Raw genomic sequence first — 18,892 nt, 5'->3', positions numbered from 1 at the left:
TGGCTTGCACTATATCAGGGGTTGTAGAGACTCTTTTTACAAGACACTTGTACCATCCTGTTATTTGTCAAGTGACTTAGCAGGGTGACTCACGTTTTGTTTAGCATTTGTTATAATTGTACAATTCTCTGATATATTAACTAACTGTTAATGATTTTCAGACTTCTCTTCTGATGTTGATAATGGGAGAATTGGAGCCTTCACAGGGTAAAATTAAACACAGTGGAAGGATTTCCTTTTCACCTCAAGTCTCCTGGATTATGCCTGGAACAATAAAAGAAAACATCATTTTTGGTGTGTCCTATGACGAATACCGATACAAGAGTGTCATCAAAGCCTGTCAACTAGAAGAGGTCAGTCTTCTAGGACTCTTAAGACTTGTGACTCAACTCAAATGAAAAACCCCAAAGAAAGTCAGGGAGCAGGGCTTAAGTAAGCAAGACATTTTCAGATTTAATGAACCCAACCTGGCACCAAGATTTTGTAAAATTCCAAGTCAGTTCATTGCCAGCCCCTTTACAGAGATACTGATGGTTCTTTCCAGTTCTGGCAGCTTACACAACCAGAGCTAAATAAGCTGGCTCCAATATTATACGTCATCTGCCTTCTCAGTCTTTGTTGCTGATTAATAACCTGGGTAAACATATTAATGTTAAAAAAATGTAAAAAATTTTGTTTCTGCAAAATTTTTCACATTTTTTAAACATTTTTTCTCAATGAATAATGCTGCTTTTCCTGTTCTGAACTTTCTTTTACCCCTCAGATTGAAAACTGCTCCCGTGGAAAATAAAACTCTTTGTGAAGTAATTTTTTGTGTATACAATGAAAATTTCCCTACTGAAAATTATTGCAGGATCAGTCTTCATGTAATGTCTGTAATTAGTCGATAGTTAGTCCATAATTAGTACAATGAAGTGGAAATGTCTGTATGTTTGCTCTATGTTGCTAGAGGGTGGTGTAGGAGAAGGTATCTTTTCACATTGCAAGATACAGAAGGACCCAACATTTCAGATCTTTTCACTCCTATTCCTGTGCCATAAGATCAGGCATATTATCTGTAAGGTGCAGATCAAAACAATAAATATTTAACTATGCTGAACAGGATCTTTCTTTAGGCCACACAGTGAAACATATTTTCTTTTAGTTCCAGTCAAGCAAGAAAACAATAGCTAGTCTGTTTAAAAATAAGATGAAGTTACTGTATTTTACCTCAGAGTAGGATATAGTTAGGCGATAAAGTAATGTTTTGTATATGTTTATGGCCCTTTCAGGTTGTGTTTGGATTGTGGTTTGCAGGAAATTTTCTCTGAAAGCTTCTGAAGATGAGAGAATGAACTTATTCTGTGTTAAGCTCTCTGAAGAGCAGTCCCTAACCCCTGTCTTAAAAGCTGTAGCTAATGCCTACGCTCCAACAGTTAACTCATTGCACCAGTTTGAAACTATCTTTGCCTAAAGAGGCTTCTCGTTGCAGGCCCCAGGGATGGAACCTCTAGAGTAGAAAGTGATTAGTGATGAGGACCTCTCCATGTCAGTAGGCTGGAGTGCCTTTGTTCTCCGTATAGGCTCCATCACGCCACCTTTGATCTGTGTTAATACGGCTCTGTGCTGAATGATATACTTCACGTCCTAGAAGGGCTCATTATTTCAGATGGAGTATGGTGTTTATAAGGATATTTTGCTTCTGGACTGAAGCTGAATAAATCAGACTGGCCTGAAGAGAAGGCAGAATGATCTGGAATTAAGCCAAATGCATTACTTTATCATTATTATTCTACATTCTAGTCTCATAGTTTTTATATTTTGGTTACTAAATAAGGCTTAGTATAGCAGATTTAATGATTGATATCAAATATTGATTCCCTGCTTATTCCCTAGTGTATATTTTTTAAGGGTGTATTGTGAGAAGAAGAGTTAGTGCTTTGTTGAGGTTATGTGTGTTCTTGTCCTTCATAAAAGAAAAGGTGCCAGAGAACTTCTGCATGAGAGTGTTCACTCTTCTCTTGAGTTTTCCTAAGTAGTTCCATAGTACACCTGAATGTAGGAACAGTCATTGTCTAGTTCTTGCATGGACTCTTCAAAATGGACAAAGAATTGGAGATGAAAGAGAATTTATTTCTGTACTGCACATATGCTAAAAGTCAGTTCAAATACACCTCTGGGTATATATATGGCTAAATGAGATTTTCTTTCAAGCTCTATAGTCTCAGGCACTTTCTTAGGAAGATGAAGCCATCTCCTTTGTTTGACTCAGTGAGCAATTGGACATGTTTCTATGGCAGCATGCAATATCCTTTTGAAATAGTCTTGCTGCTTTTCCATCTCTGTCATCACTCTATAGCAGAAACATACTGATGATCCAGCCCAGAGAAGGTAATAAGAGCAGTTGCTAAATTCAGAGTCTTCTTCCCCTGTGATGGTCATATCACACCATATACTTAGGTTTGGGGCTTCCTGAAAAACAGTGAATAGCCCATTTTTATCCAAGAGCAGAATGAGGGACTGAGGCTGGCAAACATGATACTAGGTGCTCTGTACTTTGTTTTAGGTCTATGCAGATATCCAAATAATACTAAATAATCTTAACTTCAATCATTTTGCGATACATGAGAATTTTTAAAAAGACCAGTGCACTAGTACTACATTTTTTTCCTAACTTTTTTTGACTAGTACATAGTCTAGTTCCTAAGCTGTTGTCATACAGTATCATAGAATTGGTAAGGCTGGAAAGGACCTCTGGAGATCATCTAGTCCCACCCTCAAAGGAGTGGCCCATACGGGGATCGAACCCATGACCTTGGCATTATGAGCACCATGCTCTAACCAGCTGAGCTAAACCTACCCCCATTATCATTTACAACCTCTTTAGAGCCATTAAATGCTTGAAGTAAATTTATCTCAAGTAATTATGAAAGATAGAAAGTGCAATGAAATATTTAATGCAGTTTTCTGTATTTTTAGCTTTCCAGAAATAAAATGTTTGTTTTTATTTAGAGGTTGGAATATTTTATTTATTAGATTTTGATTCTGTACTCCCAAAGAAAGGCAATGTAGTTGTGGAACCTATTACCTAAAATACTTTGTTTGGGGTGGGGTTTGGATGGAGGAAATGTTATTTTTCTAAAAAATATTCTTGTTGTTTTACATTTTATTCTATCTTTGTACGGAACCATCAAAAGAAAGATTGAAAAGATGGATTCCACTGTGATGAATTTTGAATATTCCCAGTTAACTTTACTGGAAAGTAATATAAGTATGAGGAACGAAAGGATTTACCTTTATTTATTTATTTTATGAGCTCACATTAGCAATCTAGAACATTAAAATATTTAGTCTAGACATTTAGCCTAGATGTTATTTTGTTTAAAGAATTTAGGTAGTTATGACCTATTTTCTCGACATGCATATTCAGCTTAAGAAATTTCCACCCTCAGTTTTTTATTCTTACCATCTTGCAGCTTTCCACTTACCCTTCTGTTATACCGATACACCTGCTCATGATGTTGTACCTGAAACCAGAAGACAAAGATTAAAAAAAATGATGATATATTGGAGAACTGTATGCCTCATGAATACACTGCCAAGGTGTTAATAAACTGTGTCAGTGTAGCACATGAGGATCTCAGTCTGTGCTGAGTTCTTCCAGGTGCTATTAGCGTATATAGGTCTTTCAAGTATCCTTCCTTCTCATGCATACGTGAGCCATCACATGACTGTGTGACTGATAATGTTCCTGATGCAGAGAATCATATCATATGGTAGATCCTGTAGCGTCAGTTTGCATATGGGAAGCATGTGTTTTAGTGGTGGTCTTTTGAGCGTAGTCCCACCTGAGGGCACACATGTTGCAGCAGTACATTGCCATAGGTTTCTTCTCTGATCCTTGGCCCTCACAGCTCTGCTCCATAGCATTTTCTAGCATGTAAGGATGTGGAGGGCAAGGGACCCCACGTTACAATGCTGTACGAATGTGTGAGATCCAAGCTGCTGAAAGGATGAACAATGAAAGACAGTTGTGTCGTAGGTTCAGTGCCGGTAACTTGGCAGGTCTAAGCACTATGGCATTATGACCATGGTAAGAGGTACCATAATGTTCTTGTCAGCCTTGCTGAAAAAAGTATTTCTGAAAGCCCAGGCCATATGGAATATGGCAGAAGTGAGATGTAAGTTGTGTTTAAACTTTGACCTTACCCTTTTGAGATGGTTAACTCAAAGGAATGCCAATATATTTTTATTACATGAGACTTTCTATGAGACATTACAGGAAAAAAAATTCTACAGAGAGGCACAGGAGAAGAGCTGTTTGTTCCTTCTCCATTGCCTCTCTTCTTCCTTTCCTCAAGGAAAGCAGATTTTTTTAGCAAGCAAGTATTGTGAGTAATTTAACAGAATTTTATAAAACATAAATCCAAGTTTACAAAAATGGAAGTACTGACTTCTATTTCAAACTGGTCCAGTACAGATCAGTACTCATTACTATTTGTCATTTATTCAGTAGCCTTTTTGAAATAAATCGTTTGGATGAGTTTAATTCTTAGTGGGCACCTCTTATCACAAATCACAAATCCGTTATCTTTAGCATCACAGGTTACAATGCTAACATAGAGAGATGCCAAAATGTAATTGGTACAGATTCTGAACTCTCTCTATTCTTTTTAAAGACAGTGGCTATAGGTAAGCTTAAAGGCATTCAAAAAGTAGGATAAAATGTATCAGTGCTGCCTCAGCTTCTGCTACCTTCTTTTCGAGAAGGTGTTCCATCCTTTTTAACTTTTCATCAGCAAAAAAATCACTTCACAAGAGAAGGTGAAGTGCTTTTCCCTGGCATTTCAAATTAAGGCCCAAGTAAGCATGAACAAATTTAACACTGAAAAACCATCCTGCATATTTTATTGCTCTTTACTCTCATTGCTGAGTAGCCAAAGTGACTGGAGATGTGCACTAGATAAGTTTATATGTTCACAAAAACTTGCTATTGGATTCAAATTCTACAAGTGCATTTTCTCAGAGATTAATGGGTTGCATAAATGTCATGACTCTGGGATAACTGGAATATAATGGGAATTTATAGGAGTTTCTCACTGGATTTGCAAAATCCTTATTACTGACATAATGAAAAATGTGGAAGGTATATGACTTTTCATATTTTTAGGTTGTGTTAATAGCCTACTACACACAGAGTGTGAGTTTTGTTTGTTTTCAGCATATGCTAAGTTAAAAAGGTAAAGCCTTTGGACAGTTGAAATAGGAGTCTTCAAGTTTAGATGTTAGTGTTGAACAAAATCAGCCTAAGAGAATGTGTTCCTCCAGTCAAGACTGCAGGGATAGACCCATAATATTCTTGTTAATAAATAAATAAGCACTATATCCTCTTCAAAGGGGTGTAATAATTCATTAGTTGAAACCATACTGCAATGACTTCTGTTTTTACCTTTTTGAAAGGTAAAGGTAGATATTTTTACATCTAATCAGTTCAATCAATCCTTCAGTGGTTACCTAGGATGCCATAAACCCAGAATGGCAAGCTACCTTTTTAGAACATAAAAGGCTACCACTCTTAAAGTAAGCATGTTCTGATTTGAGAGCTGTCATCTGCCTGTGAAGATAATGTTTAACAGAGAAAGTGTTTTCATGCAAAGTCGAGTCTTAGTACAAAAGAAATCTGTGGCCAGATCCTGTCTTTTCTGAACTGGCAAATGCAGGAGATTCAATTTTCAACTAAGAGAATAAGAGAATAACTAGAGACACAACCAAACATGTCAAGCTCTGGTTCATTTTACTGTGTATTTAGCATCTCCTCACAAAGACTGGCATTCATCCCCAGATGACTAGTAATCTGCAGTGTCAAGGATGTCTTGAGACTGGAGCATATATCCGTAATTAATAGTGGAATGCATCCCACTGTACTTTTCCAGCCCTTTTTATCTGTGCTGATATATTTTTTTCAGCAGATATCGTATTAGTTTGCACAGAATATCACATTTGGAGCTGATTTTAAGTGTACAAATGTTAAACTAAATCAATTAGAGTTGAGAGGCAGTATGGCAGCATTAGTCAGACTGAGAGCTGAATATTTGTGTTGGGTTTGTATCTGTTGTTTACATGGGCTTTACATTGGAAAGTGTCTGGAAGAGAGAAACTAAAAGAATTAAAATCTGGAATGGAGTGCTTTATAGTAAGTAATCCCTACAAGATATTAAGAGGTACCTTGGCTATCTAATCATGTAGATATCCGTAGTGTAGATACAATAGATATGTCAAGGTGGAGTTCATCTCATCCAAATGCAAGCGTCTAAAATAGTTCTAAATAAATTGCCTAGTTCTTTTTACTGACTTTTTAGAGAGACCAGGTAAGTTGTTCTAACCTAGATGTCTTCACTACAGATGTTAGGTGAGATGAGTCCCACTCTTTAGTGTCTGCCTGAGATAGATTTCGAAAATAGTCAAAGCCTTTAAAAACAGGAAGGAAAAAGGTAGGAAAAAACAGTAACTGGTAGATAGTTAGCCAAAAAATAAAAAAAAAAAAAAAAAAAAAAAAAAAGAGAGAGAGAGAGAGAAGAAGAAGAAGGGAAAAAAAAAAAAAACACAGCAGAAATAACGCATTCATTTTTAAACACTGAAAATAGTTAATTAACTATTTACAAACTTCCAAGAAAAGTGATACTTGAAAGAATCCAAGAATTTCTTCTAATTTAAGATACTTGATATCTTTAAATTAAGACTATGAAATGTTGTAACATACCTGTTCTAGTTCAAACAGAGGTTGTGGACTTGATACAAAATATTTTGGAGGAGCTTTTCTGGTATGTTCAAAATCTGAAAAAACCTGCTCATTTTATGTTCTTTTACTCTTAAGTGAGAAATATAATTTATTTTCACCCCCATTAAGTGCACTAGAAATTATTCCTTGCTGGTTTTGCAGAAGGCATAAATTTCAATTTGTCCTAATTGACAGAATAGAAATTACCTTTGAAATGAAACAGATCTGTAATACACCTCAAATTTTGAGGTTATAAAGCTTTAAAATTTAAGTCTTGTGTTTCTGTTTCATATCTACTAGTTAAATTTTCTGTTAAAATTTTTAAAATTAAGAATTTTCAGTAATTTTGCATATCTTGGCTTTTGGATAATCACCTTGAACATACTAGAGATCTCATTTTTTGATTCAGAAGCCAGAAAAACATATTTCTTTAAGGTACTTCAAAATCAGAAATTACTTTTTAAAATTTTATCTTCTTATTTAGGTAACTCTCCTCTGAAGCTGAGGCTTTTGTTAGATTCCAGTTGAACCATTTATAAAAGTTTCATGATCCAAAATTCTAAGCTTTGTTTTCATAAGGAATTGTAGCCTTGAGAATTTCAGACTCACCTAAAACTCACACAGATGCTGGCAAAATTCACTCTCTTTATGGCAACGATTGCTGTGGAACAAATTTTTGAAACATAAAGTAGCTGATATGATGCGTGGGTAGGTTAAACACAGGGTAAGGAAACTAAATATGATTCCAGAAGTAACAGAGAAGATAGGACAACATCCAAGATAATCTATTCAGAACCCTGTACCTAACACAGGAAAGGGGGTGGGGAAAACTCTATCGAATGCAACAAGTTTTTAACTAAAAGATAACAGCGTAGAATATTACAGAGTGGCACCATTAAACCTATTTATTTGATTGCAGATAAACTTTCTGAAGTGGGTGTATTTGGTCCTTTGAGTCAGTGTTTTTTTCTCAAAGTGAAATGCTCCCCTGCTTTAAGGAAACTGTTCTAGCGTGTTTACCTTCAACCCATCAGGTTCTTCCCCAGGGACCCCCCTAGGTAAGCAATTTCACAGTCGATCTGCCAGCACTTTTGGACCCTTGACAGGAATTTCCGTTAGAGCAGTCTGCTTATGCTGTTAGATCATGCCAGTGCAAGATGGAAAGTATATAAAGGCAGCCAGCTTTTGTACCCACGTATCTGTGATGCAACGGTTGTAGTGAGAGAGTTCGCATATTATGTGGACTCTCTGCCCAAAAGAGGCACTGTCATTTCAAACTCATTATCTAAAGATTTTTACTATTTTTAATCCCTGAATTGAAAGATGGAGGTGTGCGTCAGTTCCATTTCTATTTCTTTGAGATATTAGAGTTGAATATGGTTCCTGAGAAGCACAGAAATAATCATGTCAGGGAGAAAACAGATAAAAGAGTAAATATTCCTCTTCTACCTAAAGAGAAAAAAAATACTAAATTGGGTAAAATAGCATTCCAGCTCCTGCTTGAAACCTTTGCTACTCTTTCTGCTTAACTTACATCCAACTTTACCTGACATTTTATACAAAAACTATTCAATATTTTTCTTCTAGTTAATTACAGATGGTCTACACTACAGAGAGAGAGTTGCAAAGTCTGTATTCAGAGTTCTTGTGAACACAGAGAGGAAGAGGAAAAGAAAGGGAGGATTTTTGTAAGTGAGATGGAAGAAGCAATGTGAATGGAGGATTTGGGGGGAGTTGTGGAAATGAACATGGGAAATATTAATGATGGAAAAGGAAGAGGCTACAGAATAAAAAATGAGATTGTAAGCAAAAAAAGGAAGTAAAATAGGTCAGAGGAAAGGATTAGTGAAGATTAAAAGGAGAGTTAAAAGACTGCTGCTCTGTTCCATTAGATTCAAGACTGTTCTATCTTTTCTGGAAGGAAGACAGAAGAAGGGAGATGGAAATCCAAGCCATTAACGACGTTTTTAGGGAAGAAAAGGGAGTCTTATAAGTAAAATATCTGTGTTCTGTCATTTGAACTCCTGACAGCCTCTAGCTGAAGCAAGATACACAAAACTCATAAATCAGTGGCAATTATTCTGTTGAAAGGTGTATTTCTTAGAAACTATTTTCTCCCAAGTTTTATTCTTTTAATTGTTGCTAAAGCTTTTTCTTAGCATGAAGGCATGTAAATCTATCAAATAATCTTGATGACAAAGAATCTCTATAGAAAACACCTGAAGTGTGAAGTCCATTCTTACGTTTCCATCTGTTTTAGTGAGAACATATTTCTCATTTACTCTGAAAAGAGATAGCACCTGAAACCATCTCAGCCATAATCTTCTATATTTTTATAGCAAGCCAAAGATACTATGAGGGTCATCCCTTTGCTGCTGGAGTAGATGAAGATGACATTTACAAGATTAAAAATGCAAACAGATACTAAGAGAAGTGCCTTTTCCTCGGGTGTGCAACATGAGATTTGTCAGCTCCTGATATCCGAAGCATACACAAATGTAAATAATATTGATGAGAACTGTGGAGGTTTTCTTCACTGAATACTTCATCATAGATTTCTCAATTAAGCATTTAGAAATAGATATGTTAAAGAAAATCTAGTGGATACTTCATTAAAATGCTGTTTTTATGCTGTTCAGCATCATTACATTAAGTTTGTCCCTGGCTTGATTTCACTTCCTTCATAAAATGACAGCAAGGATGTATTTGGACCAGCCCTATGTACTTTTTACAATAGGTAATGTGTGTTCCAACAAATAGCATTGTGTATCTATTGGACTTCTTCACTCTGTTTACACCTTTGAAAGAAATTGCTAAACAATTTTTACTTGTTATAATTACAGCCTGAACTTCTTTGCCTGTTGCATGCCATATGTTATCCTGAGGTGAAGGGTAGAGGAGACCAGAAGGGGAACTCATTAAAAGTCTGATTAAAATTCCATGTTGACACACCTGCAAAGGAATATATCTGATGATATCCCGTCACCATTTTAAACAATGGGAGTTCTGGAATTAATTTCAGTAGGGCTAGATTTCACCTTGCTTACAAGAGAAGATACAGTAGGCCTGGTCATTTTTCACCTGGATTTTTTGGAAGAAGTAGGAAAATCAGGAACCAGGAATGGCACCATTACAGTGGCATTTCAGGCCGCGGTACTAGTAGAAATGTGAAACAATTTAAATCAACTCAGATATCTAGGTACATAACAGCACAAATCCTAATGTCCAGGTGAAGATACCAGGTAAATGTCAGAGTTACGGATGAGTAACATTACTCCTCTGCATAGTGAAACCACAAGTGTTCCGAGCAGGACATCTCAAATGTACTTTGTTCTCTCTAAATATTTCATGATCTATACGAAAACAATTTTGTCATGTTAGGAAAATCTTGCTCTAAAAATGTTATTGTGAAAATATTTTTCACATTCCTCTTTCTGCAAATAACTGAGCTGTTTTGTTAGTAACTGGAGTTTATCTGTGCAGCCCTACTTCTACAAGAGGAAAATAACAAGTTAACATGAGAAGAATTTAAAAGTCACCTGCAATAGCTTTTCCATACATGAAAGCATCTTGATTTTAAGGTCAGAATCTTCTAAGTCAGGAAGGGAATGCTATTATCAAATTAAAGAGTTGGGAGAATCTCCCATTTCCTGATGGATCAGGCAGTCAGTTTCTAGTCCTTTAATTTGTCACTGATCCAGGCCTGAACAGTATTGTTCATTCTGTTCCTGAGGTCAGGGCAATTTACAAGGGAGGAAGAAGGAAATATTTTTCTGGCAAATTATTTATTTATTTATTTACTCTGCAATACCTCAGGGGCTTGGAATGCCAAAGATTGCCCAATATTAGAATGGGCAATCTAGGGAGCTTGATATCCAAGTCTGAATTTTGAGTCTGAGCACTTCTCTGGGAATGATGTGGACTGCATATGCATGATCTGGAATCGATTCTTCTCGTGTCAGTACTACTGCTGAAAACAAGTCCAGTGTTAGCTGGTTACATCAGACAAGATAATAGATTTCCAGACAGTGCTGTAGTGAGACTTAATCTTTCTCCTCCATATTTTTCTTTTTGTCTTTTACTCCACTTCCTCTCTATCTTTGCCTTGATAGGAGAAATCAAGTTAGTTTTCTGACTCAACAAAGATTTGGTTAACCTCCAGAAGAATTTAAACTTGTCTTTCTTGGAAAGTGACAGGCACCAGCTTTCTGATTTCAGATATAGTAAATGCTTGAAAAATGCTTCACATGTCTTTCGGTCTTTTACTCAAGGAAAGGTAACAAACTGTGAACATAGGGGGCTTTCTTTACTTTACCTTAGTCATGATTCTGACTCTAAGCTGCAGAAATTCCTAGAGATGGAAAAATTTTCAGCTGAGCAAGTCACACAGCTTCTTCCAATGGAAGTGGTAGGTCATTTGTGATGTGTCTATGGCTATCATATGAACAGATCAGCCATGTGGTTCATGTAGATGAACTGTATGAACTGTGTTTTTCTATGCATGTGCAGAGTGATGCACTAATAACTTTGCAGGGACAGCATTACCCACCTGCAGCACAGTGCATGTAGGCAGCTAGGTTCCCGCCTAATGCCCCTTGGATGCCTGGGGACAGAGAAACCCCGGAAGTAGGCTACTTCATAAAACCTGGCCCCAAAAGCTCACTTCCTGAAGGATTTTCCTATGCCATGCCACTTTTTCTTCTCCAGAAATTGTACTATAGGGAAACATTTTGTAAAGCAAGAAAATATGGGAGTCAGTTTTGTCTAATACCGAATTCCTCATCAGCTTCCTTGACTCCTAGGGAATCTCCTTCTTACCAGTGGCTTGGTGTGGATGCATAGGTAGTGAGAACAGCAGTCCTTTTCTGCAGAGCTGGGGACACAGATGCTGGGAGCTTCTGGGAGGCTGGGGCTTCCCACTCCACACATGACATAACTGCCTTGGAGTTGTAGCTTGTGGAAGCTTGGGCTCCCTGAAACCCAAGGAGCAAACTGCCAAGAACCTGAGGTAGTCCAGCCTGTGCTTCTGGGAGAAGGCCTTTGAAACTAGCACCGTCATGGTGGTAGTAGTTGCTACTGTTATGCCTTAGGGACGTATGCCAGATAAGGCTAGTAGACAGATTTAATGTTTTTATTAAAGCAAACATGTAAGTGGAAAAATTAGACACGTTAGAGGCACACAAGCCCTTCTTCATGTCTCTCCTTCCATGGAATATTTTGGTTTTCATAAATCCTCAGTTTCTGTCCTAAATACTCCTAGTCAAGAAAACTCCTGGTCTCCTCTGTCAGTGAGACCCATCCTGGCTTCTCTTCTTCTATGCCAAGCAAAACCCTTACACAGGAGTGAAATGATAGTTGCTGTTTTTATCACTGGCTAAAGATTCATTTCCAGCATATTCGTAAGTTATAACTAACTTACAGCCCAAGCTGTAGGATTTGGATCCTAAACCAGTTACAGACCTTTGGCATTCCCAGCTAGGAAATTTGTGTCAGCCTTTGTTAATGCAGCCGCTGAAGTACGAATTTCTCTGGGATTTGAGGTGTTCAGATCCAGAGTTTGCTTCCTGTGTTACCTAACTTTAGTGGCAAGCACATTTGTCATTGTTACTTGATACAAATACATTCTGAGGGTTAACACCTTAGATTGATATTATATGAAGGTACATTCTTTGCTTTTAGACATCGAGCAATTAAGACAAATATTTGATCTTGAAGTCTTGCAGCTCTTAGTTGCTCTATGAAGTAGAAAAATGATATGTTTTCTTTAATCACCATTTCTGATTATGTAAACAGGTGAAAGAAACAATAATGTGTAGATATTTCATTTCCTTTTTTACAGCTGTCATCTAAACTGCCTGTATACTATTGCTTCCATTTAGTGTGTAGTTTGTGTTCCTTGAACATGCAAAATGCATATCTGATTCTTAAAAAATCTATTAACAGGACATTTCAAAGTTCCCAGACAAAGATTATACAGTGCTGGGGGAAGGTGGAATCACCCTAAGTGGAGGCCAGCGAGCACGAATCTCACTAGCAAGGTGAGTAGTTTACCATCTAACTATTTTAGCATTTCATATCTAAGGGAAGTACCATGACTAAGCACTTAAATGCATGTGAACCAAGTTGCGCTAAATTAGTATCTCCTGCGTTTATGAGGAACTTCATTCTACTATCAGAAATATGAAGTTTGCTCTGCAATTTCATTTGTGATACATCTGTATCAGAGGACTGGAGCATCTCTCTTATGACGAAAGGATGTAAGAGCTGGGCCTGTTTAGCCTGGCAAAGAGAAGACTGAGAGGGGATCTTATCAATGTCCATAAATACCTCAAGGGAGGGTGGGGATGGGCTTTTTTCAGTGATGCCAAACGACAGGACAAGAGTCAACAAACTGAAACACAGGAAGTTCCAGCTGAATATAAGGAAGAACTTCTTCACTGTGAGAGTGACAGAGCACTGGAACAGGTTGTCCCGAGAGGTTGTGGAGTCTCCTTCTCTGGAGATATTCAAAATTCTCCCGGATGCAATCCTGTCTAACATTCTGTAGGTGACCTTACTTCAGCCCAGGGAGGGTTGAACTACATGATCTCCAGAGGTCCCTTCCAACCTCAACTGTTCTGTGATTCTGTGTATATTTATTCACTGAATTTTAAAAGTTTGATGTCAGAAGCATCATCTTCTGCTTAGCTTAGATGAATCTTTCCCTTTTTGGTGCAAGATTAATGTTGCTATTAATTTTGGACATTTTTTGATGCACATTTTTCACGATGTGAAGAATAATTGGAAAGCAATGGTTAGTGAGTACCTATGAATAATGGAGAGATAGTCTTCTCTGTTTGGTGTTCCAAAGTTAGTAAATGTCTAATTTTGAATATCTATAGAAGTAGAAGATGTTTTGCTAGAAATTAGCCATGTGTTTTAGCTGGATCACTTAGCTATCATCAGTAATTCAGTAATGATAGCTCTGATGTGTAAATGGCCCCATTTATTTCTGTGCAAAGTGTAAATTGTGTTGGTTCCCATGGTCAGAAGTGCTAGGCAGAATTATGTTACAACACATCTCATGAAAGATGTGCATGCCTGTGTGAGAGTAAGATAAAAGATGTATTCATTAAAGTAGAGAGGCCTTCAGTGCAGATCCTTTTAGTGGATTTGTGAGATGGAGAAAGGGTATAGGGTTCTCTTTTAAGGCAGGACAGGAAAAGAGAAGCAGACGCAGCTTTCAGAGCAAAAAACCCAACAAAACCCACTTAGATTTTCATTTAAAATCCTATACTTTAATGAACTATTTCCCAGATTCTACGAATAATCTTGTTGGTCACTTATGAGATAGTCACAACTCATTTAATAATGTGTCTTAGAATTGATATTATTTATTTACTGTTAGCTATTTAATTGTTATTTTCAAAAGAACCAAATGTCCCAAAGGAAGTAGGTGCTTGTTTGCATTTTCTTTAGGCTCCAGTCTAAGCTCACCTTATATCAGGGTGTGCAGGTACTCAGGTGTGGGTTGCAGAGAAAGCTAGAGAAGGGAACCTGGGATTACAGCCCGGGTGTACTTGCACTGGTGAGAAGCTGAACATGATTTGCTTGGTCTGACATGTGTCTGCTCTACTTTGTGGCAGTCATATGAAATCAGAATCCCTTCTAGAAGTGCCTCCAACCCTTCCTCTTGAAAAAAGATGTTGATAGCCTGAGTTCAGCCTTCTTACGGAACACTATCAATGCCTGCAGCTGCAACAGGTAGAAATAAGGGCATGTGAAAAAAAACAGTGCGTGCCCTGGGTTTGAGTTAGCTCACTGGCCCAGTACCCTAAGGTCAATCATATATAGCTAGTAAGTCCAACATACCAATTACAGCAATAAGCTGAGTGCTACCATTATTCTGGGAAACAAACAGCAAACTTTTTAACTGCTGAAAATGCCAAGAACAGTATGAACTTTTTGTTATTGTGCAGCCACTACATCATAATGTATGGTCAGTGAAATCAATCATGACAGAGGATTTTTCAATACGGTTACTTAGTTTATTAACATAATATGCTATTATTGAGAGTTTTTCTTCTAGTGGTTTTCACATTGTTCAACATAATGGTTTTAAAACTCATTTAAAAAATACCTTTAAAAGTACCGAAATATAGCTGTCCAGATTTTCTTTACTAATTATACCCTGATTCATATCATGTTATGATTTTCATATTCACAGAGGAAGGCAAGGGACCTTTTTGAGCTTCTATTGAAATATATTTTTATAAACCTCTTAATCACAGATTTAGGTCTCAGTGAGCCATGTCCAGGCACATACAGCTAATACTGCTACTCCTAATGCTACAAGTAGTTTTTCATGTCCTGAACGTGAAATATTGTATAGTGCCATTCAAGTTAATGTTTGCAAGGCTGTGGCTTGCTAACACACCTGTCTTTGCTTGCAAGTTATTTCAAACTATTTTTAAAACTAAGTCCTGCACCTGAGACCTAAGTCCTTTCAGGCATTCATTTATGAATCTGAAATATTCCTACAGGGATCAATAGATATTACCATATAGAATGTAGACATTATGGTACTGGAATACCCATTTAGGTAAGTAAATGGTCATTGTACGTCCAAAGCACTGTCAAATTCAGGCCTTAAACAGATTGTTAAGATAACCTATATGAAAGGCAGCTGTATAGCTTCCTTTGATTACATAGAAAGTAATGAAAAACAGAGTCAGTATGTAATACAGTCTACAGCAAGGAAAGGCTTTCTTGAAAAGTATCTTACAGTTACGTTTAATGTTGAACTCTAGCTCCATATTAACACTGTGGAAAAGTCTATGAATTATAAATTTTTGATATAAAATGGTAAATGTGTGCATTTTCAATTATATTTATGTAAATTTACAAGAGAGCTGAAAGTCAGTTTCATATCCATTTTCTCTTTTTAGAGCAGTATACAAAGATGCTGATTTGTATCTCCTGGATTCTCCTTTTGGATATTTAGACATTTTTACGGAGAAAGAAATATTTGAAAGGTACTGTATGTTTTGAGATACTGTATTTAAGAATACTCTCAAGTGGCACAATGTAAAACATGGGTACAAAATGAAAATCCAACTCTAATTAGTGCAGAATTTAATAATAACAATATAAAATTACAGAAGTGATCAACATGGTACCTTTATGGGATGCTTAATTTTGGAAATTCTTGTGAATGAGCCTTTTGTGTTAGCAGTTGGACAATATAGCTCATTGTAAGAAACAGACCTGGGCCAGGTGTGAACGCTACTGCTCCCTCCTCAGTCACAATGTGTAGAACTTGTTATGATCTGTTAATCCCAGGGTGCATGACTTCATATCTGGTGTGTCTGTGTACCAGAAGAACTTTCATTTTAAAGTGTTTATCTGCTTTGTAAGTATAAGCGTTTACAAAAAGACTGTGTTTTGTCTTGTTTTTATATTTGCTAAGAGACTGGTCATCTAAAAGTGCTCACTGACCAGGAGATTGACAGCAGGTTGGCCAAACACAAAGACTTCCTGTTGCTGTAGCTTAACACAGTAAGGACACACTGCTATCCATGAACTTCTCAGCCACAACATACCTGAAATTTTGAAACTGGGCTAATACTTTCGAATTTGGTAATAAAAGATCTAAATAAGCCTAAGAAGAAAAGAAATACTTCACTTTCATGTTGAACTGTGTTTTTTAGTTTGACCTGAAAATTATTCGTTTTTTTTCTCCATGCTGGCTCATGTGTTAAAGTACTCACCATTCACACCTCAGTTTTGCCACTTCTTTGTATTTTGGGGGACCACCTTAGAGTGCTCACATGGGGATGTGTATAAGCAAATGGTTTGAAAGTGGAAGTGATAAAAGCAATGTCTAGTTATGAAAAGAATATTTTTTAACATGTAAATAACTTTTATTTTTTATAGCTGTGTTTGCAAGTTAATGGCAAATAAAACTAGGATCTTGGTTACTTCAAAACTGGAACATTTAAAGATTGCTGACAAAATATTAATCTTACATGAGGGGAGCTGCTATTTCTATGGAACATTTTCTGAACTTCAGGGCCAGCGGCCAGACTTTAGCTCAAAGCTGATGGGATTTGATGCTTTTGATCAGTTCAGTGCAGAGAGAAGAAATTCAATTCTAACTGAAACTCTCCGACGATTTTCCATTGAAGGAGAAGGAGTGGGATCACGAAATGAAGCAAAGCAGCAGTCTTTTAAACAGACATCAGATTTTAATGACAAAAGAAAGAACTCCATAATTATTAACCCACTTAATGCAAGCAGAAAATTCTCAATAGTACAAAAGAATGGAACACAGGTCAATGGAATAGAGGAGGGTCACATCGACGCACCAGAAAGGAGGCTGTCACTGGTACCTGATTCAGAGCAAGGAGATATGGTTCTACCTCGGAGTAATGTGCTAAATGCCGACCAAATGCTGCAAGGTCGAAGGAGGCAATCTGTGCTAAACTTGATGACAGGCACCTCTGTGAACCAGGGACAAAACTTTTACAAAAAGGGAAGTACAACAGTTCGGAAAATGTCTCTGGTGCCTCAGACAAACCTGTCTTGCGAGACAGACATCTATGCCAGGCGCTTGTCTCAAGACAGTGTTTTGGACATTACTGATGAAATTAGTGAAGAGGATTTGAAGGTATGTGCTGATTTACATTGATCTCGTTTTTTCATATAGAGGTAGTTTTGTGCAATATACTCCTTATGTATTTTTCTACCTGACTCTGTCATTCCTAATGCAGTATTTCTCTGTTGAATATTATTCTGGAATGTCTGTGGAATATTCTTTTTTAACTCAGATGCCATCTTGAAATCATTGCATCAAATCCTCTAGATTTTATTTTGCCTTTTATAATTTTTGAACGCCATGTGTAGAGGTTTCAATACAGACGGATTTGATCTCTCACACTGTAATCTCCTTCTAAGATTACTTATGGCAAAATGAAATATGAAGCCATAACATGAAAGTATGTTTTTAAAAATAATTATATAAAATAGATGTTTGAAATGTTAAAACTCACAGAATAAATTAAAATACATTTTAAAATCTGGCAGTTTTTAAAACTAATATTGCAGTTGACTAGAATCTAATCTTACGACATAACTTTTGTGTCCTGATACAGACAATGAGCAGAAGAGTAAGGTGGTTTTTGCTGTCTTTTATGGATTTTGCTCTTCTTTATGGATATGCTGGAAATTACACAATTAAAGACCACAAATTGGACCAATCTTCCTATTTCTTAGAATTATGAACTGGACATGATAAACTAATTTTCAAAAATGACAGTTGATTTTCACAGAATACTAATATTTTCCAGTGCAGTTTTCTACATGGAAAGGAGAAATGTAGAACAAATATTTAAACCCCAAATTTGCTAAAGCACTCACCATCTTTTCTTTTGCTTTATTGATCTAAATAGAATAAAAATTCCTCGAGTATTTATGAGTTAACTCTAACAACACATTAATAATCTGCATTGAAAGAAAATAGATCTTAAGTAAACAGGACTGAACATTAGTAATGTTGGACAAATTTTGATTGTTACATGCAGAGCTGTGTGAAAAACTCAGGTCATCCCTAAACAGTGTCCTTATAACAAAAACGACTCAACTAGTCGCTATCTTCCTTTCCAGCCATTATCAACTAGCCTGAAAGCTGTGGTTCTGTTATTTGGAACGAGTTAACAAAGGAATGATGGTATTCAGGTATCAAAAATTCTCATATATAGACATTACTGCAGTTCTAATTATGTTGATATCAATTCTTTGGCAGGAATGTTTTACAGATGATACTGAAAGCATGGGTACTGTTACTACATGGAACACATATTTCAGATACATTACCATCCACAAAAACTTGATTTTTGTACTAATTCTGTGTGTAGCTATCTTCTTAATTGAGGTAAGAATATCCATTCCTGATGTCATTTTACTACAAACAGTATTTATTCAAACTATGTTGTTTGTGATGAAAGTATAAAAGCATATAGCATCAAGACATTCCACGTATGTATTGCTGACTGGTTAAATGATATTGAGATACTAATTTTTTATTGTCTAATATTGTCTAACTTAGCATTGCTTACCAAAAACAGTGAGTAGTGCGTGGCAACAGAAGACCCACTG

The 18,892-nt window shown here is 36.6% G+C and overlaps 1 protein-coding gene and 1 non-coding gene across 2 annotated transcripts in view; one reads left to right on the top strand and one right to left on the bottom strand.

Moving 5' to 3' along the window:
• CFTR (CF transmembrane conductance regulator) overlaps positions 1-18,892 on the top strand; it is an 88,769-nt gene that overhangs the window by 29,077 nt on the left and 40,800 nt on the right. The window contains exons 11-15 of the mRNA XM_062599118.1: positions 162-353; positions 12,701-12,795; positions 15,685-15,771; positions 16,673-17,405; positions 18,540-18,668. Coding sequence (XP_062455102.1) covers positions 162-353; positions 12,701-12,795; positions 15,685-15,771; positions 16,673-17,405; positions 18,540-18,668 — 1,236 coding nt within the window. The remainder of the gene's footprint in view (positions 1-161; positions 354-12,700; positions 12,796-15,684; positions 15,772-16,672; positions 17,406-18,539; positions 18,669-18,892) is intronic.
• Positions 2,766-2,836, bottom strand: TRNAM-CAU (transfer RNA methionine (anticodon CAU)). Its single transcript has one exon. It is a non-coding gene; the product is annotated as a tRNA-Met (tRNA).

This window comes from Rhea pennata, chromosome 1, assembly GCF_028389875.1.
Source record: "Rhea pennata isolate bPtePen1 chromosome 1, bPtePen1.pri, whole genome shotgun sequence".
Lineage (NCBI taxonomy): Eukaryota > Metazoa > Chordata > Aves > Rheiformes > Rheidae > Rhea > Rhea pennata.
Note: the sequence above shows the minus strand (reverse complement) of the source record. Positions and strands in the feature narration are given on the sequence as shown.